Source organism: Diplodia seriata (assembly GCF_021436955.1).
Source record: "Diplodia seriata strain FDS-637 chromosome Unknown scaffold_9, whole genome shotgun sequence".
Classification (NCBI taxonomy): Eukaryota; Fungi; Ascomycota; class Dothideomycetes; order Botryosphaeriales; family Botryosphaeriaceae; genus Diplodia; species Diplodia seriata.
The window spans coordinates 1,317,809-1,342,847 of NW_027117316.1; the positions used below are offsets into that span (position 1 = coordinate 1,317,809).

Here is a 25,039-nt window from a genome sequence, read left to right on the forward strand (position 1 = left end):
GCCTGTGCTTGGGCGCCGGGGGGCGCGCGTGCGTGGGCGAAGTACGCATTGTCAGACCGATGTCGCACCAACGTGGCGTGTACATGTTTGACACTTGAAGCATAGGCTAATCCTCTCATTTATCAGCGCCTGGCGGACGAGACCCCGGCAATACTGCAATGCGCGGGGTGCATGAGGTGCAGGAGTGGCGGCAACCGCCCCACCCCAACCACCGTGCCGGGCTCGCATATTGCGCTCCCTCCAGCAGCGGCCGCGGAACGAGCAATCTTATAGACTGCCGCGCCCTTGGGCCGGGTGCGCATGCGCCGACGGCTGAGGTGGACTCTCTTGATGACGAGTCGGAAACACAGTCGCGGCCTCACAGACGGAAAAGTACACAGCGCGGACTGCGGCAGTTACGAGATCGACAAGGACTGATGCAAACATCCATGCCAGGATCCACGCCGCCAGACATTGCACAAGCTGCGCACGGTCAGGCCTCCAGGCGCCCCTCCACCCCCCCTGGGCGTCGGCAGGAGCGTCTCTCCGCTGATGACCCCGGTCGAAGCGAATCCCCAAACTCGGTCTACTCCACGCCCACACAGACCAGCAGGCACTCTAGTCATCCGCTCATACCTGCGCCCTTGTTCACGAGTCCGCCTCATTCTCGCCGTGATCTCGACCCGCGTGTTCCAGTCTCCCCGTACGATCGTCTTGCCTGTATGCTGAGTACAAGCGAAGCACCATCACGAGTTGCGCCATCTCACAGCCACAAAGGCCGCGATGGAGACGGTGTGGCCGGGCGTTACACGACCGATGACATTCTCGTTTATCGTCCAGACGCTGCGAGTCCGGGCAGCCGGCGAGCCAATGCCCATCGCATAGTTTCAGTCGCATCAAACACTCCCGTTTCCACCCGCGCTAGTACTGCTGCAGCTTCGTTCCAACAGCACCAAACAGGTACTCCTACTCCGCAATGCAGCAGTCTCCGCGGGTCATCTGCCTCCTTAGCCTTCTCTACATCGCCTTCTTCGCCTCTCATTTCCAGGCCAAAGTCTCAACCCCAAACGAAGCAGCCCACCACTGAATCCTCCGCAACGGGTCTTACGATAATTCGCTCTGCAGCACTTCCGATTCTTCTGCCTCTTGCAGCTGCAGAAGGAATCGTTCGCCCTCATCTCCTTCCTCGTCCCGTGAACCTCCTTTCCAGGGACGCCCAAACGGGGTCCGCAATTGGTGCTCATAGGGCTTCGCGTAGCTCATCTGGCGCCTCACCCAATGCCTCTATTCGTGCAATACGGGGTAGCAGTGCGGACGCCAATTCCAAACATAGCAGCAGTAGCGAAAGCTTCCACACGGCCACGCAGACTCCCAGAAAAAGTCGAGCATGCAGCCCGTCAGCGCTTGGTTCTGCCGCAGTCACTCCACTGAGCTTGGACGAAGTGCTTGCAGCAGATGTTGCGCCGCATGCATCCGTGCCGCGCGGAGCGCACATGGAAAATCAACGTAAAGTCCGGAGCAGTGGAAGCGGAAGCAGCACCCATGAGGAAAAGAGCGTCGGTGAGCAGCTTGGGTGGTTGCTGCGAGTGTGCTTCTGCCAACCTGTCGGCGGAGTTGAGGACTGCGAGAGTAGTGGAGACAATGCGCGTCACCATCGTCGTATACCAGGCCAAGCGAGGCAAAGCTCGGAGGTGGGGCGACAGCAACAGTGGTCGGCTTGAAGGAGCATGCTCGTGTCTCACCCGCAAGATCTTTCTGCTATGGTTGGAGGCTTGGTCCAGCGTGTTCTCGCCCTGTGTCCGTCTACCCTGGCTTTCCTATGGATCCAGTATTCTTGTGGTAGGTAGTTTCGTTTTTATTGCCGTCGTCTTCTCTCTTGCCCTAATAAACAGTGTAAGTATACCGGTCGCCTTGCACAAGGAGACTGCTCCGATCATTGGGGCGGTTTCTTCTGTCTCCCCGATTATGTCGTCCGGAGAGTGCTCCGCCTTGGTCGGTCGCAACTGCCACCTCCTGTGCACTTCTGCGCCACACCCCACACCAGCTGCCGGTACTACCTGCGTACTTTCCATACGTGTGCTCAGACGTGTTTAACTGCATGTACTCGTCTACTTTTCCGATTGGGTAACCCCGGACTCCGCGGCCTCCACGTCTCGAGTCGTATCCCTAATTGGGCTTGGCCGTGTAGGTGAGGATGCGTGTACACACATGCGCATCAATCCGAGATCAGTAGGTATAGGAGAAAAGGAATGGCAGGGGAGCCCAGTCACTGCGGCCTATGGGTGCTATACCGCTATGATAGGATTTGTCAAAACCAATGTTCCCTAAGGATCCATTTGCTTTAGTGCCAACAAGGTGGGTTTCTACTCATTATTTGCAGTAGAACGAAGACAGCTTTCCCTTCTCCCGGGAATTCATTGGCATATACGTGCTCGAGAGTGCGTCGTCACATTGCAGGTGTACAGTAATCGAAGAGCAATCATAGTTCTCTATTTGTCACGATGACCGGGATCAGGGGTGATGCACTTTGTTTTGCCCTGTGCGGAACTGCGGCAAGCGGGGGCCGATATCAGACGAAGAGAAAAAGAAAACGTTTCGTGTTGCACTCGCTAGGTACTTGGTTCAACCTGAGCAATGAGGCGGGAGATCCACCGGCCCGACGCGCGGATCCGCGGTCGTTCATATGGTACTTACTCCTACCTGGCCCACATCAACGTCGGGCAGTCAAGTGCACACCGCCCAACGGGAAAGGAAGCAGGTGGCGGTCTGCGGGTTTTTCTAGCGTTGGATGTGACCTCGCCTTCAACTTTTTATTCCCTGCGTGGGCGCCTTGCAGGCTCTCCTACTAGTAGGAAATGGGGCCTACCAGGTGTTCCGGCTGTCTGACCTTACGCAGGCGCAGGGCTCCCCGGACCGCTGCCGTTGCAGAGCGGTGCCCCATGCAAGATATCACCCTCGCATTGCCTCCTTCAGGGAAAGCTGGAGGCTGAGTAGGTAGGGCCCCGTGCTATCCCGCCATTTCGGGAATACAGAAAAAGAAAGGCGAAAAAAAAAAGGCAAGAAAAGCAAAAGAAAAAGGCTGGGATCGAATCCTTGGGTAAGATAAATCAGCTGTTATGTTTCCCTTTTCTCAACACTTTGCATATTTTTCTGGCTTCTTTGTCGCCCTAGGATCTTGTAGTCCAACATGCATGTTGCTTTCGCCTCTCGCCTCTCGCCTCTCCTAGTGTGAGTCGGGCGGGAGGGAGGCAGAAAAAGGAAAACTGTTATCAGGCATTGCCTCCTCTCTCTTTGGGGAATAAAGTTGATCATCAGTCCCTCTTGGGACAAAACGGTTAGGCGGATCGATGATCTCGCTACGGAGAAAAAGAAATAAAAGCAGAGACAGGCTGCGAATACTAGTTCGGCTGAATTTTCTCCCATCTTCCAGCCATGGAAAACCTGTTGCGACGGTTTGTGTAACGTCGTGTTCCTCCGGATTCGCGCGAAGGTGGGTCGGTGTTGTCGATCGCCCTCTTCCATCGGCGGCAAACGCGATTGTCCTGGGATACAGGGGGGGGGGGGGGGGGGGGGGGGGGGGGCTCAGCTGAGATTTGAGGCTGAGAGCAGCGCAAGCTGAGGATAGATTGGGACAGAGGCGGGCTGACAACAGGCTGGGACGGTGCGAAAGGATCTGCAGTTGCGATTTGTCTGCTTTCCCGGAGCAAAAGCTGAGCATGCTTGCCGTTACTATGCCATGTGGACTGATCGCATACCTCCTCAACATCCACAGAAATTCCAGTGACCATCTTGGATACCGTTCATCGGCGGCCATTTTGGTGGAGCAGATCTTACCAGGCTACGGCCTTGTCGAGAGTGGGGGACGTTGCGGATGCCGAGTGTGCAAAGTTTGGCGTTTGACGTTGGAATTTACTGCTGTGTTGTCCAAAGTAATTTTCTCGGGTTCCTCAACAACACAGGACCTTGGGCATTTCAGGGTCTGATCAGGGTTGACGTCTCCTTCAAGTGCATCCGCCGCCACGGAAGCATCCCGGGAAGAACCGCGAAAGTCAGAAAATCATTTGCAAGCCGACGTCGACGATTCATGAAGGATGGAGCATAGCCATCTAGCGGGATAGCGGATGCGATTTTATCGGGAATTATTGCAAAGCGATTCTTTAGAAGCCGGCTATTCGTCCAGAAGCAGTTTCTCGGCGTTCATTTCGCGGCACCGATGGATGTTTCGCCGAAGGATGCTGATGCCCAGCTTTGGGACGACCACTAACTGTCTTAGGCGACTTCGGATGGCATTTTTGGCCAGATGAACATGGTAGAGGGCCGGGTGAGCCCTTGTTGCGCAGTCTACCTTGTGGTGTAGTTCTCCAACAACTGCCTTCTGGAACTGCCGAAAGTGCCCGAGGAGAGGCACAGAACGGCAACAATCATGAGCAAGATCTTGTTTAACACGAGAATCATAGCGAATCTCAGCAGAGGGCCAGCTCGCATGTCAAATGGCTCTGAGTCCTTGGTCGACCAGGTCTTCCGCTGTCAATTGATATTTAAAGTGCGATTCCGTAGGACCCGGGAGATGGAAGTGGCCCATCGGCGAGGTCAAAGTTGCAGGTCCAAACGAAAAAAGGCCTTCATCGTGTTGCAAGCATCGTTTTGGGGTTTCAGTTGTCTCCAAATACGATCTGGATGTTTGTAAGAACGACGTCATCCTTTCAGAATATTACACAGTATGCACGTTTGCGGGGTACAGCGGCGGTCTTGGCATGGCCTGTGGGACACTTCTTGCTGGATAACTTCTGCTTGGCAGATGTTAGCAGGCCGAGGGAGTGGACGGCTTATTGTTGTTGGGATAGGCAGAGGCCGGCGTGCGCATCGGCATAGCAATAGCCGGCGCCGCAACGACACATGCTGTCAACGGAAGAATTTGCTTGAGCCGGTGGCGGTGCATCTGGGCGTTAGTCACAGGGACCGGATCGGGATGATGGCATCGAGCTGACCGGTGGGGGGTGACAGCAGGGCGGCAGGCGGAACAATGGAGCGACGATGATGTCGAGTCTGGGGAACACAGGCAGCATAGCCGAGGCCCAGGCTGGAGCTGGGCCTGGCGGATTTGACTCGGACAAAGCGCCGCCTCCTTTTGCGCGCATGCGGTCGCAGACGGTGCACGGGGAGAAGTCGAGGGGGCGCATGGCTCAGAGGCTGCGACTTGGCAGGCGTGCCAGGTCAGCGGGGAGCGGTGGGCAGTGGTAAGGTGCAGCGCTGCGCGTTTGGGCGGCCATGGAGGGCTGTCGGCTGCGGGATTTAGGGCCAATGGTGGCGGCTGCTGACTTTTTCACGGCCGCGCTAAGCCGCATCAGGGCCCCCAGTCTGGTGCCTTCCGCGCCAGGCGTGTGGACGTAATGCTTGGCCTTGAATCTGCGGCCAGCTCTCACCAACTCCGCTCCATCCCCTCCTCTCCCTACATCTGGCTTCACGCCGCCCTGTTTGGATGAATTGTTAATCCCCGCGTCGGCACCTCCACCATGCTGCGCACCACCATCCGCCAATGCAGTGCCCGCCTGCACACCAGCGGCCTCGCTGCGCGGACAAGCTTTTCGACCCAGAGCACCGCGCTCGCCTCAAAACGCAGGGCCCTCGCCATCTCCGCCCAGCGTCTGCAGAAGAGGCACTATGCTGTCTCCGCTGAGGACACCAGCAAGGGCGTCGTGAGTTTCCCTACCCGCGAGCTCCGAAGTGACGCCCCCATCGACGCTAACCAGAGCTCCCCCAGGACCCGAGCGACTCCTTCCTCCAGGGCAACACCGCCAACTATGTCGACGAGATGTACATGCAGTGGAAACGCGACCCCGAGAGCGTCCACGTCTCGTGGCAGGTCTACTTCAAGAACATGGAGAGCGGCGAGATGCCCGTCTCCCAGGCCTTCACTCCCCCGCCCACCATTGTCCCCCCTCCTGTTGGCGGCGTGCCCGCCTTCACCACCCCTGGCCTCGGAATGTCCATGGGCGAGGGCTCCGACGTCATGAACCACTTGAAGGTCCAGCTGCTCGTGCGCGCTTACCAGGCGCGTGGCCACCACAAGGCCAAGATCGACCCGCTGGGCATCCGCGGCGAGGCCGTCCAGTTCGGATACAGCAAGCCCAAGGAGTTGGAATTGGAGCACTACAACTTCAGCGAGAAGGACCTGGACCAGGAGTTCACCCTCGGCCCCGGTATCTTGCCCCGCTTCAAGACCGAGGGCCGGGAGAAGATGACATTGCGTGAGATTATTGCTACCTGCGAGAGGCTCTACTGCGGCTCTTACGGTGTCGAGTACATCCACATCCCCGACAGGGAGCAATGCGACTGGCTGCGCCAGCGCATCGAGGTTCCTCAGCCTTACAAGTACTCGGTCGACGAGAAGCGCAGGATTCTGGACCGTCTGATCTGGGGTACTAGTTTTGAGTCTTTCCTGGCTACTAAGTACCCTAACGACAAGCGTTTCGGTCTCGAGGGTGGTGAGAGTTTGATTCCTGGTATGAAGGCTCTGATCGACCGCAGTGTCGACTATGGCGTCAAGGACATCGTGATTGGCATGCCTCACCGTGGTCGTCTTAACGTGCTCAGCAACGTCGTGCGCAAGCCGAATGAGTCCATCTTCTCCGAGTTCGCCGGCACTGCCGATCCCTCCGACGAGGGCTCCGGTGACGTGAAGTACCACTTGGGTATGAACTTCGAGCGTCCCACTCCGTCCGGCAAGCGCGTGCAGCTTTCTCTTGTCGCCAACCCCTCCCACTTGGAAGCCGAGGACCCCGTCGTCCTTGGTAAGACTCGCGCCATCCTGCACTACAACAACGATGAGCATGAGGCCAAGACTGCCATGGGTGTTTTGCTCCACGGTGATGCTGCTTTTGCTGGCCAGGGCGTTGTGTACGAGACCATGGGCTTCCACGCCCTGCCCAAGTACCACACCGGTGGCACCATCCACATCATTGTCAACAACCAGATCGGTTTCACCACGGACCCTCGCTTCGCCCGCTCTACTCCTTACTGCTCTGATATCGCCAAGGCCATTGATGCCCCCGTTTTCCACGTCAACGGTGACGATGCCGAGGCCTTTAACTTTGTCTGCCAGCTCGCCGCCGATTACCGTGCTACCTTCAAGAAGGACGTTGTTATCGACATGGTTTGCTACCGCAAGCAGGGACACAACGAGACGGACCAGCCCTTCTTCACCCAGCCTCTCATGTACAAGCGCATCTCGCAGCAGAAGCCGGCCATTGACAAGTACGTCGCCCAGCTTCTTGAGGAGGGCACTTTCACCAAAGAGGACGTCAACGAACACAAGGCTTGGGTCTGGGGCATGCTGGAGGAGAGCTTCGCTCGTAGCAAGGATTACCAGCCCACCGCCAAGGAGTGGCTGACCTCTGCATGGAACGGATTCAAGTCGCCCAAGGAGCTCGCCACCGAGGTCTTGCCCCACCTGCCCACCGCCGTTGACAAGGAAGTTCTGGACCAGGTTGGCGAGAAGATTGGTAACGCTCCCGAGGGCTTCACCGTTCACCGCAACCTGAAGCGTATCCTGCAGAACCGCACCAAGACCGTCACTGAGGGCAAGAACATCGACATGGCTACCGCTGAGGCGCTCGCTTTCGGAACTCTTTGCCTGGAGGGTCACCATGTCCGTGTCTCGGGCCAGGATGTCGAGCGTGGTACCTTCTCTCAGCGTCACGCTGTCCTTCATGACCAGGAGAACGAGGGCACGTACACCCCTCTGGCCAGCCTCAGCCAGGACCAGGGCTCCTTCGTCATCTCCAACTCGTCACTGAGCGAGTTCGGAGTGTAAGTAACCACTGGTCTTTTCTACTGTTATTCAGCTAACGTCCGGCAGTCTCGGTTTCGAGTACGGTTACTCTCTGTCGTCCCCCAACGCCCTGGTCATGTGGGAGGCTCAATTCGGTGACTTCGCCAACAATGCCCAGTGCATTGTTGACCAATTCATTGCTTCTGGCGAGACCAAGTGGCTGCAGCGTAGCGGTCTAGTCATGTCCCTCCCTCACGGATACGATGGTCAGGGTCCGGAGCACTCTTCGGGCCGCATGGAGCGCTACCTTCAGCTTTGCAACGAGGACCCTCGCATCTTCCCCAGCCCCGACAAGCTTGAGCGCCAGCACCAGGACTGCAACATGCAGATCGCCTACCTGACCAAGCCTTCCAACATGTTCCACATCCTTCGTCGCCAGATGAACCGCCAGTTCCGTAAGCCGCTTGTCCTCTTCTTCTCGAAGTCTCTGCTGCGCCACCCCTTGGCTCGCTCGAACATCGAGGACTTCACGGGTGAGTCGCACTTTGAGTGGCTCGTGCCGGACCCGGCCCACGAGACTGGCGACCTCGCGCCCAAGGAGGAGATTGAACGCGTCATTCTCTGCACTGGTCAGGTCTGGGGTGCTCTTGTGGCCCACCGTGAGGAGCATGGCCTTAAGAACACTGCCATCACCCGCATTGAGCAGCTCCACCCCTTCCCGTGGGCGCAGCTCAAGGAAAACCTCGACTCGTACCCCAACGCTAAGAGCATCGTCTGGTGCCAGGAGGAGCCGCTCAACGCCGGTGCTTGGTCGTTCACCCAGCCGCGCATTGAGACTCTTCTGAACGAGACGGAGCACCACAACCGCAGGCACGTCCTGTACGCGGGCCGCAACCCCAGTGCCAGTGTGGCGACTGGTCTGAAGGCGGCGCACAAGAAGGAGGAGAAGGATCTCCTTGAGGATGCTTTCTCGGTGACGCAAGATAAGCTCAAGGGCGAGTAAAAAAGTTCTCTTAGGTCTTGGGTAGAGGAGGAGCTCTGGTTGAAGGAGAATAAGGTTGTAGATGAGGGCGGAGGGCTCGTGCATTTTCTCTCTGTACATCAACATCACTGACGAGTTTGGATTTCCTTGTGTTGACGGGGAGGGAGGGAACCCCAGGGAGCGTAGACACATGCGGGGATCAGGACCTCTCGAATTGGATGAATTGCATTTGTAAGGCTTAGGTGTTGTTCGGCTTGGGGGCGCACAATTAATATTTGCTGTCCAGCTTTGAGTGGCCTGTGTAGATCCGGGGTAGCATCGATGGCGGCACAGCGGCAGCGGGCCTGTCAGTTAGTAGCGCCAAGCTGTCGAGACGTCATCGGAGCTATGGTCCCCTGCACGTCCCCGCGCCCGTGCTCACCTTTTCTCTTCACCATCTTGTTCTTTGTCTGCAGCCAATTCATTTTCTCCCGAATGCCTGGAGCAACCATCGCATCATCCTACGTGTGCTCCCGCTGCCTGCGAGCTTCGCAGCACGCTCTCATATGCACGCCGACAACTTTTCCGCCAGCGTGCTCGAGACGCTGGCTCTCCACCTCGCCACAGCTCCTCCGATCATCCCCCGCATCCGCACAGGAACACCGTGACGAACGCGACGCGCCCGCAACGATCAAGAATCGAAACAAAGCCGAAAATGGCCCCTCTACCACCACTACAAAGGATGACGGAAGAGAGGAAGCAAAGGAACCCGGTGCGATGTCGCGCCGACTCGAGGCGCTGACAGAAGAAGGCCTGGAGTCGGGCGGGCGCAGGGCACAGAAGGCGGCGGTCGAGGACGCGGGCTTCTCCGAGGAGCTGAAGAAGCAGCTGGAAGAGCGTATAGCGGGCGCCAACTTCGCCAACCAGTTCGCGCAGTCGATCGCGGAGGCGGGGCTGCCGGCAAGCGCGGGAAGAGGCACAAGGGATGTGGCGGGAGCGCAGCCATGGACAGGCACGGAGAGCGTGGAGGATGCGAGCCTGAGGATGCTGGACGACGCGGTCAAGCCGATGCGGGGCCAGGGAAGGTCGCTGAACCCAGCGGTGAGGCCGCCGAGCAGGGTCGATACGGGGATGAGCGCGGCGAGCGGGAGGGGGGAGAACAGAGGGGTGCGGTTGGCGGAAGCAAAGGAGCGGACGGGGCTGTATCATTTGCAGAAGGACGGGGCTGGGATGAGCGAAGAGGAGAGGGAGAAGCTGAGGAAGGAGATGCGCGAGCGGTTCCAGCCGGCGGGTCGTGGCGGACCGATGAGCGTGAGGGCGTTAGAGGGCATGGCGAACCAGCGGATCGAGGATGCGATTGCGAGGGGCCAGTTCAAGAACATTCCCCGGGGGCAGAAGTTGGAACGCGATTACAACGCAAGCAACCCCTTCTTGGATACGACCGAGTATTTCATGAATAAGATCATCCAGAAGCAGGAGATCGTGCCGCCGTGGATTGAGAAGCAACAAGAACTGGTCACAGCAGCGGCGCGGTTCAGGAGCCGGCTGCGGGCAGATTGGAAGAGGCATGCGGCGAGGATGCTCGCGAGTGAAGGTGGTAATCTGGAGAAGCAGATTAGGAAAGCGCAAGCGTATGCAGAGGCGGAGAAACTGGCCAATCCGAGGAAGAAGAAGGAAGAGCAAATCACCGCGGTCGACGCGGACGGGCATCTCAGCCAGATTACACTGGCGGGGGAGCTGAAAGTGAGCCCGGCTAATGCACCGGAGAAGCATAGTAGCCAGCCACTGGAAAGGGTCACCGTCAAGGCCACTCCTATGGGTTCCATCGACGGCAGCAGGAGCTCCGACTCACCTCTTTCAGATGCGGAGGAAGTGGTTGAAGAATTCTTGGTCGAGGACGCTACATCCTCACCCTCGGCCACCACCACCACTGAAGACCACTCTCCCTCTTCTCCCTCTACATCCTCAACCGTTATACCCGCGCCCTACCCCTTCCGTGATCCGGCCTGGGTCAACGCCGAGCGTTCATTCCTCGACCTGTCGGTCAACTCGCTGAACGCTCTCACGCGCTCGTACAACCTGATGGCGCCCGAGCTGGCCAAGAAGCCGTACTTTGCACTCGACCGCGAGCTCGCCGCCGCCTTTGCCGACGTCGCGTCCCAGCTGCCCGGGGAGATTAGGGACCGCGCGCTCGAGCCGAAGGCTAAGCCGACGGGTCGCGCGGCCGGGCACGGGGCGTCGGGTATCATGGAGAAGTTCGGGACGGATCAGGAGGTTAAGATCTGGGAGGATCAGAGTGAGAAATATGGGTTTAAGCAGATGTGGAGGGATCTGTTCGCGAAGAAGAAGGCCGACCAGTGATCAGACGATGTCGGCCCAAGGGTTACAGGGGTATCCCATAATTGGCGTCGTGGACTCGAAAGGGGTGATTAGTGGAGTTATAAAACCTCTAGCAGAGAGGTAGGGTTTCATTTACTAGCTAGCTTATCTAGGGAGTGTACTGCTTCTTTATAATATTTCTTTGCAACTAGCACATCAACCTTAATTGCTCGCTACCTTAGAGGTGTTCCTATTTGCCATCAATCTCGGTCGCGGCGGAACAGGGTTGATTCCAAGGCTTATGAGCGTCGCCCGTAGGTTTCAAGACACTAGAAGACATGTAGTTTGCGCGGTTAGCGGCGATTTATTTAGAAATTTAGCGGTACAAGGCTTGTGGTGAGGTGAAGTGAAGTAAGGTGACGGGCACGGCAGTAACGCCATTCAACGTTATGTACGCCCATAGTGTTGCGGAGGGTAGCTAGATGCCATCCCCTAGGAAGTAGCAGCTAATCGGCATTACCACGGTCATCATCGCTGTTATCGCCGCAGTCGCCCTCGCGCATGAGGTGCTCGCGGGAGAGCCAATGGCTGGTATGTAGCTAGAGGCATCCCCTAGGCATGCGCCGGCACTATACATCACCACCGAGACCTTAAAGCACAAAATCCGAGGGTCCATAATTCGTAAATTACCCAATTAGGATGGTGAACGCCTAGAAGCCTTGAAGCGGCTCATGGGTTCGACTCTCACTCGGTGTCATACTTCGGTTCCTATACTGGGGAAGGAAGGGGTCTCTTCGGCTGTACAATAAGGAACATTAACTTCCGGGGCGCTTTTTTTTTTTCTTCCTGGCTCTTTTTTCCGTCCATGTCACTGCTCCGCCTACCCATCACTTTTACAAGCTGAGCGCAGCTTTACCTTCCTAGCTTCTCTGTCGCTTTCTCACTCCGCTTTACCATTCCGCGCTTGGCCGCCGAATCCTAACCCTCCACCTTGCCCACTTCAAAATCAAATGCTTGCTTGCGCTTTGCAGAACAAGCGAGGGAAACGTAACAGGGTTTCGACGGCGAGATCACTCTACATCTATTTTTCGGTTATCCAGAAGTTGCTAAAGATGGTTCGTCGCCCCGCAGGCAACAGTGCTACTACCTCAGCCACAAAAGTATGTACATGCGAACCTCCCATTCCCATGCTACCACGTCACTTATCTGCCCAGCAACCGACTTCCCATTCTAAAGCTTCTGCGCCGGCCCGGCGCCATACCTCTTGTACATCTCTCTTGCAAAAAGCTCCGCCATCTCAACCGCCTTCCCGTCCGCGGGCGGGATCAGCTGGCTGGCATACACAACGGCTAGATCCGCCTTCCGATCAACCCACCAGTTCAAGTTCGGCAAGCCGGACCACAGCAGCGTGCCGGCGTGCGTCCAGCCGGGGACGTCGGTGGTGACGAGCAATCCCGCAAGGCCCCAATCGATGTCGGTTTCGGGCGCAAAGCCAGCGGCAGGCAAAATGCGCTCGCCGTCGGGGGCCTTCATGATGGCAGCCAGCGAGGCGCGGGAGGCGGGCGTCAGCTGCGGGGTGAAGAGCTGCTCGAACGACGAGCGCTTGAGCAGGCGCTCGTCGTCCTCGTTCAAGAGCAGGGCATGCACGAACTTGAACAGTTCGCGCGGGGTGCCGAAGACGCCCTGGCCGCCGAGGTCGTCGACAACATCTGGGAAGAGGAAGGGCGAGCGCATGTGCACGCAGGGGGCGCCGGGCTTGGGGCGGCCGCTGAGGTCCGTCATGCGCGCGGCTAGGTCGGGTCGCGAGCGCAGGTGGAAGGTGAAGTCGGTGATGCCGAGCGGGGCCCACAAGTGCTGTTGCATGTATGCTTCCAGCCTCGTGCCCGTAGCGCGCTCGACAAGACGGCCGGCCCAGTCGATGCTCGCGCCATACATCCATGCCGTGCCCGGCTCGAAGATGAGCGGGTAGGTGAAGCGCTCAGCGAGGGTGGCGCCGCCGGGCTTGGTGTTGGTGGCTTTGCGCCAGGCCATGAGTAGCGGATGCATCTCGTCGTAGCTGATGCCGGACGAGTGGGTGAGGAGGTGCCTAAAGGGGTCAGGTCAGGCTGGGATTCGCGTGGTTGAAGTGAGTCTGCTCACCTCAGGGTGATGGGCGTCGGGTTCTTCTTCGTCTTGACGCTGCCGTCGGGGCCGATGCTTTCGATGATTTCCAGGTCGCGGAGCTCGGGCAAAAGGTCGTAGACGGGGGCTTCGAGCGAGAGCTGGCCACGTTCGACGCACTGCATGGCAGCAACGCTGGTCATGGCCTTGGTGCACGAGGCGATCCACATGACGGCGTCTGGGTCCAAGGGGTTTTGGTCGCCATCTTGGCGGAGAGAGCGTTTGCCGAAGGCGTGCTCATATCGGAAGCTGCCTGGGGTAGGAGACTGTTAGCGTTGAGATCAGAAAATCAAAGAGCGCGGGGCTTGGCCTACCACTCTTGTTTGACGAGATCAGCACGGCATTCGGGAGCTCGAGAGCGTCGCAGGCCTGCGTGAACCTTTCCTCAAGAGAAGCCATTGGGGTGGATAGCATCGATGGAGCGGAGAGAGCTGGAGGTACGAGGCGACGTTTTAGGTGCCCCGCAGCCTCGGTTCGTCAGCAGCGGGGCGGGGATCCCCTTCTTGCCGCTTCAGGCAACCATCTTCGTCAGCCCGACATGTTCGGTCGGAGGCGAACAGCCGCCGGCAGTGGTTTTTTGGGCTTCAGCATGGAGAAGATTGGTCGCGGCAAATGTCGTATAAAGGAGATTTCAGTCGATATACAAAGAAGCCTTCCATGACTGTGCGGACCCACCTCCGGCCGAACATGCTTAAACATGACATTTAATTGACCGAGAAAACCTTGCGCGCAGCTTGCCTAGAACGGCATCCTCTAGGCCCGACGGTACGGACAACGGTGGGTTGACACGACCGGAAATAAAAGGGAGAGGCGTCCCATCCCGCTCTCCCGCCCCGCTCTCCCTCTGCTCTGCGTCCGCTCTCGCACAGACTTCATGAAGTCTGTGCGAGAGATCGGAAGCGAGCCACATGTGCCTCTACTCTCACGATGGACTTTCTTGCCTCAAGAGCGTGCACGTGGCAATGTCGCTGGCGGAGGAAATGCTGGCGGTGCGATGGCGCCACCATATTCGATCCCGGCTAAGTCGGCACGCCCCGAGCCGGCTGGGACGGCACATGAGAAGGGACAGGTAAGCTTAAAATAAATCAAAACTCGCCTACCGGAAGCACTTAGCAGCAATGCAGCTGGTGTGGGGAGAAGAACGAACCGCCGATGGCGTGTCCACACAGACCATAACCTTATATCGACGTTGGCTGCTGCCTAGTGGAGATGCTTGGCGGTTAGTGGCCTTGGTGTTGTTCCTGATTCCCCTTCGTCAATCCCTGCGACCGGCCGCCCCTGACTCAGCAACAGGCTCGGCGTGTACATCTCTTCGCCTTGGTCCATCTTGGCTTTGACCTCTCCGTCGACTGGAGCCTGCCAGCCTTTAATGCCACCAAAGTCATGAGAGTCACCAAACACAATCAGTTCGTTTTTTGCAAAAGTAGGTCAATTTCCTATTTTCGGGGACAAGTTTATAATATACAACGAAGACCAAAGTCCATTTCCGCCATCTACGAGACCCGAACCACCTTCACGTCTCGCTGGAATCCACCCCCATCAGAAAGGCACTTGTAGCGGTGGAGAGGGCATCTAGCACTCGGGAAGCGGGTCCGAGTAGATGCAGTAGTCGGAGACACCGGACGAGATCTCCTCGGGCTCGTCGCCAGTGTCGTTGCCCTCGTACTCGGTGCAGATTTCCTTGACATCGGTGGCGCACGTGTCGGTGATGGTGGACGTGTCGCCGTAGTTGGAGTTGATGCCGGTAAGGACCTTGCCGGACGAGGCGCTGACGTTGCTGACCGTGACTTTACGCTCGCCCATCTCATCGCAGTTGCCGCAAGAGCGGTAGAGCTTGCCGAACTCGACGACAGTGAAGCCGTCGATGCTGACGGAACCGACACCGTTGTGCTGGATGACCTTGTCAGTAGCACCCGTGGCACCGCCACCGGTGACGGTGGCGTCGCCGTCGCCCTTCAGGGACAGGGCATCCTCGCAGACGGCCTGCACACTCGTTAGCTGCTGTTCGACCGATCGGATCGGATGGGTTGAACGCTTACCACCCACCAAACGTTCTCAATGGTGCAGGAGCCCTCGCAGTGGACGCCCTCGATCTGGTCGGCACCAATGATGGCGTTCTTGAGCGTGGCACCGTCGGCGAGGATGAAGACGGCATCCGAATCGCCACCCTCATCCTGGCCAGTGCAGTCGACACCACGGCCGTAGGTCTTGTAGCCACCGTCGAACTCGCCCGAGATCTCCTCAGCCGCGTCGTAGGTGACGGTGCCTTGGGAGTCGGGAACGGGGAAGTCCGCACGGCGGACGAGGTTCTTGCCGAAGGTCTTGGTCTGGACCGCAGAGACAACGCCCGAGGCCGCGAGAACGGTGAGAAGAGTCTTGGACAACATGTTTGCGGAGTAATATGAACGATCACAGATCTGTTCGGGTTGGACTTTGGGAAAAGAGTGGAAGGTTGCGAACGAAAGAGTGCTGTAGAAAGAGGATGCTTGCCTGGAGCGAGGAGAAAAAAGTAGGTTGAAGCCGGCCAGCGGTGGTCTTTATACAGCAGCCGTCCTGGTTCCTGGTTCCTGCTTCTCATGATACCAGGGCGGCTGGACGTACGACCAGGCCGGGATTACGTGGTCCACCAAACAAACGGAGCTCGGTGGCACCCGAAGAAGAAACGCCCATGCCCTATAGGCAGGTCAATCTATTTCCACTTGGCAATGTGGGGAATAGATGAAACCTCACAGCAGTCTCTGGCGGGAATGCGTCCAAGGAGCAGGTAGCAGACGCGGCCAGGCATAGCGTCCGCACCGGCAAGCGAGCAGGCAGAGGGATTGCCGAGCAGGCAGTGCCGGTGCTGGACGGATGTCTGGCCACTGTTGGGGCCATGCGGGGGGCACGATCTGAAGTGGGCTTTGCTACACATGGCAGTGTTTCCAGCATGTCGATGCCGGGGGCCATGCCCATGCGCAGTGAAGGGGGGCCAGCATGCCGCTGAGGGAGCAACCTCTACCTCACACGCAGCCGGCGGCACGGCGAGAGACGAAGGGTCACAGACTGCGGAGAACAGATGACGTCCGGGCTCCCATTGCGCGTCCCCGGCGGCGCTTGCCCACAGTGGGCGGTGTTGTGGCGTCGCGGCCGAGCGTTGGTGGAAATTTCTCAGGCGGGATGGAGCTTAAAACAGCGCCAAGAGAAGGGAACAGGCGTGGCTGCTTGGCAAAGGTCGGCAAGTGTGTATGTGAAACGAAGCGACAGGCAGGCAGTGCTGATGGCTGGTGGACGCGCCTGCCCCGCGCCCTCGCCCGATGCCGGCCACGCACTGCCTTCGCCCTCCGCGCCGGCGCTCCCCCGTCCCGCCGCACACTCCCCTGTTTCAACTCCGCGGAACGCCAAGCCTGCTATCACAGGCCCCGCGTCGAGCCCGACTCGTCCGCCGTTGTCACGATCCCCAGCCGAATGCACCGGTTTTGGTCTTCGACCTCTTGGGCGTTGCGCAGTTCGGCGCATGCCCCGAACCGCCGGCCGCCGGACTTAACTGCCAGCATGCCGCCCTCCTTCTCGACCCGTCAGGAGAGATCAACACCTTGCGCCTAGCCATTTGATCCCAGCTGCGCATCTCAGTCCTCCCGGTCGAAGGACTGTCTTTGCGCGCTTAGCCCGTCAGGCCTTCCATTGACATGCAGCGCTGCGCTGGCTCGCTCCGAATTCCTGTCTTCGTAAATCCGTCGTTTTCATGCACAGGGTACTCGTCACCTGTTTCATCGGCTTTCTCCCGTCGTGGGCTGCTGTTTCTACCGGTGCCGTGTCTGGGAGCTGCCTCATCTCGCCATTCTGGCGTTAGGAAAAGTTCTTCCGCCGTCTCACAGCGTTCCGTTGGCGATCGTCACAGTGAAGGATAACTCGAACCGAGCCGCCGACGGTCGTCTGCCATGTGCCCGGCTTCGCCATCATCTCTTCTCCCTGCCCCGAGCCCATTTCGGTGTGCGGATCGCATATCAGAGCGTCAAGCCTGCCCCCAAGAAGGGGCAGTGTGTCTTCTCCTGATTTGGATGCAAACTGCGTGTCCTCGCATTCGTACAAGCCCATGGAAGGGTTGGCAAGGGAATGGACCCCTTTGCCTTCTGCTATCTCAGTGAAAGGAAGACACGGCGACGCTTGCCGCTCACTTCAAGAGCAAACTCTCAGATGCCAGGCCATGGCTTCCGTGTTGAGCCATAGACGCCTTCAAGCGCAAGTGTGACCGGCTAGTACTGTGTAACAAGACTGCGACGCATCCGCAATTCGTACTACAGAATCTCTGAACGGAATGTGCGGGCCAACCAGTCTCCGTTGTCATGCTCTGCTTGCGACCCGAGACTCCGACAACGGTCGTACGGCTCACATAGATGGCTTCGGCCTTTCCTTGGTGAAAACCCGAATCCCTGAGGTATCATTTACTGCCGTGAGCCCTCCTGAATCATAGAAACATGCTCAACAACATCCGGTTCTCCCAGGAAAATATGTTCTCTGTCGCAGTAAGCTCTCAACCTTCAAACACTAGTGATTCTTGACACACTTCCCAAGCTACAGAGCAGATGATGCGTAGGGCGCATAGTGGACCCCGGAAAGTCGATTCCTGTTTGCCCTGCGAAGGACACTACGTTTTTGCTACCTGGATAATCGGAGCGAATATCCGCACGTAGATGCTGGGTTTAAACCGATACAAAACCGTCCAGGCACAGGGTTCCACTGCCCGCGTAATGAAATTGTAATATCTCTGTGAGAGGGATTCAGCTGGACTCGACACTTTTGCAACCCGCCATAGACAGGACCAAATAACTCGGATGCTTGGCAGTGATTGGCGGATCAGTAGCGAAGGCATAGACAGAGACTCGGCCGTGGCAAGGTGCTTCGTCCAGGGAACCTTGATCCCGCGATGACCGGATCTCCAGAGCATAGGCAGGCGAATCAACAAGGCATGGTCTCTGATGATCCTCCTCTTAGCTGCCTGTGTGGGTTCCGTGCAGCCGATCGCCATTGCTTTTGACATTGAGCGAGCGTCAGATGGCACAAGATGCAGTGTGATGACCAAACGAGCGATGTCGCGGAGAAGACGTTGTCAGTCACCGTGACGAGAGAGGTAAGAACCTGTAAATGACGCGTGATCCCCGTAGATCGAATAGGTGGGTGGGTGGGTAACGTCCAACCGCGGGTGTGGTAATGCGGGTCGGAGCAAAACCCAGTCACTCGTCCTTTCCCTGCAATCCAGAACATGGCGGTGCTAAATATCCGCCAATAGCCTGCGAGCTTGCTCAGGTATATTTTGCCGCGACTTAGAAGCTCAAACAAGCTCAGACTAAGCTGCACTTACCAGCATTGCCACCAGACCGCACTTCTCTTAACTTCGTGCATGAGCGCAGGGGTATCAAGCCAATAACAGATGTGCCGCCACCGTAGACGTGTTGTGTTGGTTGGCTTCCAGTATCGTGACCCTGACGAACAAAAGGCCTCTAAATAAAGATTGGGCTCAGGATAAGAACACCGCTCAAGGGAAAAGAAGAGGCCAAAATCTGAGGAGAGAGAGAGAAAAAAAAAGAGAAAGTCAAAAACATGCTAGGGTATTCATGTCATTTACTTGCCTTTCTCTATCGTCCTCTACCCAGCATGCATCCAATGCCAATCGCCCCGTCTCACGTTCTCTCGTGAAATCATGATCTGTTTCCGTGACCGTCCCCCTTCCTGTTCCTCTTCCTCCACAGCTCAACGCCTCTATCCACCTCATCCCTGGTAACCCCATCCCTGATCAAGCACATCACCACCCCCAGCGTCTCAACGTTCCGATTTCTCGCCTCATCATCGAAGAAGAGCATGTCTTCGTACTCGATCCCGCTCGCCTCGTGTATCTTCGCGAAATGCGTCGTCTTGCTTCCTGGGAAAATCTGCAGGTAGTCGAAAAACGAAATGGCCTTCTCGCTGTTCTTGTTGTCGCTAGCGCCCCCCCTGGCCGTCGTCTCCTCGCCGCCGCTGCCGGTCGATATGCGCAGCAACGACAGCATCTCGCGGCCCAGCTCCGGTGCCATTGTGCGCGATGCCGCCGCGATCTTGAGGCCTTTGTCGTGTGCCTGTGGGACCCCTCACGTCAGCCTCTCGCTCTATTGGGGAAAGGTAAAGGGAAAGAGGACTCACCGCCACGAGCACGCCCCCCACGTCCCGATAAAACCCATACGGTTCACCATACCGATCTTTGACTTTTCGCCCGCCCGCCTCCGCCTTCAGCGGCGGCGTGACGTGTGTGTCCACCCAGAACGGCCACAGCGTGTAGTCGAGGTCGAACACTAGCAGCTTCGGCAGCGGAAGCCCGTCCGTAAAGGTGCGCGGCCAGGGCACCGTCGACGACGGGATCGCCGCTGTCGGCGTCGCGTTCGAGTAAGTCGTGCTGGTGCTGTTGCGGGGCATCTGGGTGGTGGTGGCGGCGGTCGCAGATGTTGAGGGCGCTGATGGTGGGCGACAGGAGGCAAAGGATACGCAGTCGGCGTAGAGGGCGATGAGGACGGCGAAAAGGCTAAGGAGTGCCGGTGCACGTACGTATTGGAGGCAAGGCGGAATGGTCAGTAGATCGATGGTGGGTTGGATTGTAGGGCTGAGAAAGAAAGTGGTGGCGGGTACGTCATTACCAGGGCGCCGTTACTTTGGAAGCCCGAGACCCTGGAATGCGGCGCACGGATCTTCCCCGACATCTACACGGTATACAGACACTCTTTTAAACTCAGGGATATTGACGAATGTGACTCTTATTTGCTATCGTCTCTTAGGTCTGCTAGCAAAAGTTTCAATGCTGAAGAGCTTCTTCTTCGAGTCGCCTAGAGAACCTCCCCCATCGTTGTGTTGCAACCCTAGAATGCCACCACAATTCCGCTGGTTTCGGATACTGGCCCCGAGTTTACCGTCCTCAATCCTTAGTTTCGTACGCCAAGCAGCCCATGCGCTCCAGAATCCACCAGAGCTTGAACGGTCTTGGCTTACCAAGCTCGCTCTTCTCCAGCGTGACTGTAGTCCTACCCCGAGCGTAACCGACGATGGCGTTCTGCTGTGCGTTCGACAGGATTTGATGACCGCCGGCTGCTTGAACAAGAATATCTTTCCACACGTGTTCGGGAATCTCTCCGAGGAGATCGGAGTCACGCTCGTAGCCATTTTCCTCTCTGATCGCGACGGGAATTGTCGCCCTTTGAGGCGCAGACTTGCCAGCAGGAGTAGGAAGACTGGGCCATGCATCCACGTCGAGCTGAGTGAACTCCGGTGTAGTCCCAGTGACTGCAAGAACAGGATCCCCATGGGCCGAGGGTATGGCTGTCATGTGGCAGGCGAACAGATGCGTTTGCATCATCTGCATGATCGGATCCGCCCTGTCGACCTGGGGCAATGGGGAATCATCCCCTTGCTCATGGCCCAGCATCACGACCTTTGCATAGGTGAGCATCTTCACCGCACAGCGCCAAAGGTCAATGCTGTCGTAATCCAGCTCCTCCAGGATATTGCGCTGGATTTTCTTCCGGTAGTTCTCAATATCCAGAGCGATAGCGTGCTTCTTGCCAGGCTCTGCAGCAGAATCTGCGCGCCTCCGGAGAGATGAAGCATTGGAGACCCTCCTATGAGACATAGTGTTAGATAAAGGATCCAAAGATTTACCACTCTCAGAAATATCATGGCATGACGTGGTGACGTACCTCAGACCCGAATTTGCCTGCTTTGCATCAACCATCACGAAAGAGCCAATGGAGTCAGTGAGTCCATGGTCATCTATAATGCCCGCAAATTCTGAGCGCGCATCTTCCGCCTTTCCTAACAAACGAAGACCAGTATCTGTCAGGTTCTCGTTCGGAAGGTAGACCAGGCCCCAACAGTGATTCCTGTGCCGATACTCGTCGAGCTGAGCAGCCTGAGGCCCGGGCTTCAGAGGGCACATGAGCTGCTGAGGATAGAAGTGTCTTTGGAGAATGTATGAGAAGAATAGTGCGCCAGCATCGGTCATGGCGGTGTCGTTGAGGATGATGTACGGAATCGCGCGGAGGCCTTCACGACGCTTGAGTACGGTCCCAGCAGACATGTTATCGTTCACCAGCGGTGGATCGTCCGTGGCTGATGCAATATTGATGTTCCGGGAACGGTTTGTGAGCTCAGTAATGTCGCTGTTGGATTCCATCTCAGGCTCTTGGTCAATGCCGTAAGTCTCGGTGTCCTCAAGCTGCGTGGGATCAACAGGAGGCTGCTGTGAGTAGACTCGGTCGAGTATCTCAAACGGACGTGGTCCATCAAGTCTGTTACCGCTTAGATCAATGCGTCTCAGCATGCGGCATGTACCGAAAGCCTTCAAGAATGTTTCCCAGTCGCTAGCCTCCTCGCTGGTCTTCACGCTGATGTTGTTATCAGAGAGATCGATATCGACAAGTTCGAACCGGGCGAGCTCGATAACGGGAGCGAGAGCACGGAGAGAGGTGGTAGTGAGCTGGTTCCCTTTGAGATGAAGCTCCTCAAGCTTGTTGGCAGAAATCCCATCGCGGGTGTCCAAAGTTTCCTTAAGGCCTTCTACCATGGCCAACAACCCCTCGTCGGTGAGATTCTTGCCATCAAGGTCGAGCATGAGAGGTGAAGGTTCCGGCCTAGGCTCATCTTTCGCAAAGCAATGCTTGGTTTGCTTTCGCTGGATGGCGACAGTCAGCCCACAAGCTTTCGGCGACGGTGGATGGCTGCACTTACCAGGTCCTTGGCGACAATGTGACCCAGCTTAGGGCCATCCGACTTTCGCTGAAGCAGCACGAGTGTTAGCATTGCTCTTTGCATTGAGCTGAGTGAGGCAGGCCTACGTTCTTGTAGTTGAGCTTCATGGCGCAGGTTTGCGCGAGCCCGAGTCTGCGCGACACCGAGGGTAGCTGGCAGGAAAGAGCGGGCGGCGCGAGTTGCGGTGCAGGAGCTGAGGTGAAGCGGTGCACCAGTGTTGGCGTCCGAGGGTTTGAAGAGGAAGGAGGGAAGTGGTCGCCGCTGCGAAGAAGGTCCTTCCACATGGCAGGTGTGACCGCGACCACGCTGCCAATTAACACAGTAGGGCACCGACTGGAAGTTTCTCGCTCAGCAATGGCCGTGACAAGTGTATTGCTCATCACTCACTATCTGATGCTACCACGTCACAGCTTTGCGGATAGCTGCCGCCGCGCGGGCATCCCAACCTCATTTCGAGCCCTGGCCCTATGGGGCGTTTGCCCTCGCTGCGATGCCGTGACGCCATTGACTAACTTTCTTCGAACCGAACGTCTTCCTCCATCTATGACCATCCCGCGCCATCCTTGTAGGGGGCGGAATAAGACTTGATCGTCAACTATGGGTTGCGGGAGAATATGGAGGTCGCAACGAGGCCCGGCACCGCACACTCGACTACGGCATTTCGGCCCGTCATGACACAGCCTCATAGGCAGCCAAAAGGCTTTCTGTCAAGTCTACAGAGAGGACTGACAGCTGCAGCGGCATTTGCGCTTGAGGCTCTGAGTAAGACAATTTGCGTTTGCTTTTGCTCACTCTGCGCTGATCGAAATATCCCCTATGGCTTTTTGGAGAGGCTTCTCCGCGTCGGTCTCCGCGTCGGTCTCCGCGTCGATCTCCGGGTTGACTCCAATGGCAGTCTTCGGCCTATTTTTGTTCAGACCTTCAAGCAAAGTGCAGGCTTTGCAGACTGCCTGGCTTGAGATGTAGCCACACTTGGCACATTTTCCCATTCTCTGTTGTCTTGGCGCTTTCTTCGACGCTTGCCTGTCTGAGATGCTCCCATTGGCCCCGGTTTTCAGGTGTTTGTGCTTGTTCTTGGAAATGGATCCGACGGTGTCCAGCGTAACCTCTGTTTCCAATCCGGCAGCGGCTGCAACATCGTTTTGCGCGAGTGCGCGTTCCATCTTCGCCAGTTCACCTCCAGTGCTACGTCCCTGAGCACTGCCACAACCACCTTCATCCTCGTCGGGGAGCGCTGCTGCGGCAGGACCGCATCCTTTCCCGCCACAGGCTTTGTCACCATCTCCTCCCGGAACTAGCTTCGCCATATCTTCTCCACTTCTGACGACATCAAGGATAGCGCTCGGCCGAACACGCTCAAGGTTCTTAATGAGCGCCCGAGCGCTGCCACGGAAAGCCTCGGGGGAATAGATGCATTCTGTGCTGAAGTAATCGAGGTTTTTATGGTGCGCATATAGCACGATTTCCTTCTCGTATGCATATTTAAGCGGCTTGCTGCGCTTGATGTTGGTATGGTCAACGGCAGTTCCACCATCAGGACCGGGCGGAGGAGGCGCAGCAGAGGGAGTGGAGGTCACAATCGACGTTGTACGAGACAGCCGCGGGAGGTCGCCACGAAGCACTGCAGCGTGTTAGCGCGAGGATCGATATGGCACAAGTACTTTGCGCTTTATGAAGGAAGTTAACGAGCATCTTGAGGCACCTTACAGTTCATGAGTACAGTCTCCGCGACATCGTCTGCGTTGTGGCCTGTGACCACATGCCTAACGCCCAAGCGCGCAGCACCTCGATCCAGAGCCTGACGCCTAAAAACGCCACAGTATGTGCAGTTTCCCTTCTTCCCAACCTGCTCGACTACCTGGTCCATGGTCCAACCATATAGTTCATCATATCCAACAATCGTTAGCGGCATATCGTACTGCGCAGCATTGCGCTTGACAGTTTCCAGGCTGTCATCACGGTAGCCCCTGATGCCCTCGTCTATGCTGAGCAGTAGAAGCTCGACGCCGTAGTCGTACCGTTCGTTCAAGGTCTTCAGGACGCTGGCGAGGACGGTGCTGTCTTTGCCACCGGACGCGCCTATCGCAATCTTTTCGCCGCGCTGGAAGAGGTTCGTCGACGTAATCGTGTGGTGGATTTCGGTCTCAAAGACCTCGAGAAAGCAGAGCCTGCACAGTTTCTGGTGGTTCTTGGGCCGCAGAATCAGCGCGCGGTTGCGCTGGCACAGCGCGCATAGCGAGGGTGGCATCGCGGTCGTGATGTTCGGAGCTTGAGTAGCGGAGGAACCGCGGGCCATGACATTTCTCACGACGCGGATTGGCGCCGCGCCCAAAAGCGGCCACGACTTTTGTTGCGCACTATGAACTGATACCTAGCCATATGTACGCTTTTGGATGTTCCATTTTCGTCTAGCACCACTGAACCTTCATCATGTCCCTCTATCAGAATAGATTGCCGCCGTCCCGTTTGTACCTGCCTACACTGACCAAAGAGTCGTGCTGCGACGCGCAGCGCGTTCCTGCCTATGCTGACCAGCCTGGTTCTGCCTCCCCAAATCCGCATGGGTGTGACTCAAAGCATCATGCGCTTAATCCCTGATGACCTAGGAAGTAAACACCCGCTGTGTTGTCCTTCTGTTTTTTCCTGTGCTTCTTGGCTTTCTTCTACTGCGACTCGCACGTTGAGCTTCGTTCAAGTCTCGTCGAGCGCTTGTTACTCTCTGTTTCTTGTGATTCCGCAGTCATGGCTCGAGCCCGAGGCCAGAAGGGGATTTTGAAGAGTTCAACATCCTTATCCTCACGATCGCATCGTTCTCCACCTGTCTACGCCACACAATTGGTGCAAATTCCACTACGTCCGGCCAATGAGGTGCAACCATCTGGAACGTCGCCACCAGAGGACGAAGAGCCTCCCTTCCTCCCGTTTGCGGCTCTAGGATTTGTCATCATGGGTCTGCCGTTGTTCGTCACAGTGCTTTACGTTCTTGACATGGAATACGAGAGGACTTGGTGGTTCCACATACAGGACGGTCGGGAGTGGACGGCAAGAACCTTGACTGATCCGCGGATCACCGACCCACCCCTGTACCATGCCATCGTCACTGT

The 25,039-nt window shown here is 57.2% G+C and overlaps 6 protein-coding genes across 6 annotated transcripts; 2 read left to right on the forward strand and 4 right to left on the reverse strand.

The window, feature by feature from the left end:
• Nucleotides 1-5,492: 5,492 nt before the first annotated feature.
• KGD1 (2-oxoglutarate dehydrogenase E1 component) lies at nt 5,493-8,753 on the forward strand (the record flags this gene model as incomplete). The annotated part of the gene is made up of 3 exons (XM_066780234.1): nt 5,493-5,675; nt 5,741-7,788; nt 7,838-8,753. 3 exons carry the CDS (start codon nt 5,493-5,495, stop codon nt 8,751-8,753), a joined length of 3,147 nt encoding a protein of 1,048 aa, XP_066629463.1.
• A 735-nt stretch (nt 8,754-9,488) lies between these two features.
• Nucleotides 9,489-11,072, forward strand: SLS55_008830 (uncharacterized protein; the record flags this gene model as incomplete). Its single annotated transcript, XM_066780235.1, has 1 exon — nt 9,489-11,072. The coding sequence occupies one exon, from the start codon at nt 9,489-9,491 to the stop codon at nt 11,070-11,072; it is 1,584 nt and encodes a 527-aa protein (XP_066629464.1).
• A 1,188-nt stretch (nt 11,073-12,260) lies between these two features.
• Nucleotides 12,261-13,360, reverse strand: SLS55_008831 (uncharacterized protein; the record flags this gene model as incomplete). The annotated part of the gene is made up of 2 exons (XM_066780236.1): nt 12,261-13,116; nt 13,170-13,360. 2 exons carry the CDS (start codon nt 13,358-13,360, stop codon nt 12,261-12,263), a joined length of 1,047 nt encoding a protein of 348 aa, XP_066629465.1.
• A 1,402-nt stretch (nt 13,361-14,762) lies between these two features.
• SLS55_008832 (uncharacterized protein) lies at nt 14,763-15,577 on the reverse strand (the record flags this gene model as incomplete). Its single annotated transcript, XM_066780237.1, has 2 exons — nt 14,763-15,173; nt 15,230-15,577. 2 exons carry the CDS (start codon nt 15,575-15,577, stop codon nt 14,763-14,765), a joined length of 759 nt encoding a protein of 252 aa, XP_066629466.1.
• A 4,529-nt stretch (nt 15,578-20,106) lies between these two features.
• Nucleotides 20,107-22,042, reverse strand: SLS55_008833 (uncharacterized protein; the record flags this gene model as incomplete). Its single annotated transcript, XM_066780238.1, has 3 exons — nt 20,107-21,858; nt 21,915-21,962; nt 22,022-22,042. The coding sequence occupies 3 exons, from the start codon at nt 22,040-22,042 to the stop codon at nt 20,107-20,109; spliced, it is 1,821 nt and encodes a 606-aa protein (XP_066629467.1).
• A 1,574-nt stretch (nt 22,043-23,616) lies between these two features.
• Nucleotides 23,617-24,183, reverse strand: CTU1 (cytosolic thiouridylase subunit Ctu1; the record flags this gene model as incomplete). The annotated part of the gene is made up of 1 exon (XM_066780239.1): nt 23,617-24,183. The coding sequence occupies one exon, from the start codon at nt 24,181-24,183 to the stop codon at nt 23,617-23,619; it is 567 nt and encodes a 188-aa protein (XP_066629468.1).
• Between the last annotated feature and the right edge of the window lie 856 nt (nt 24,184-25,039).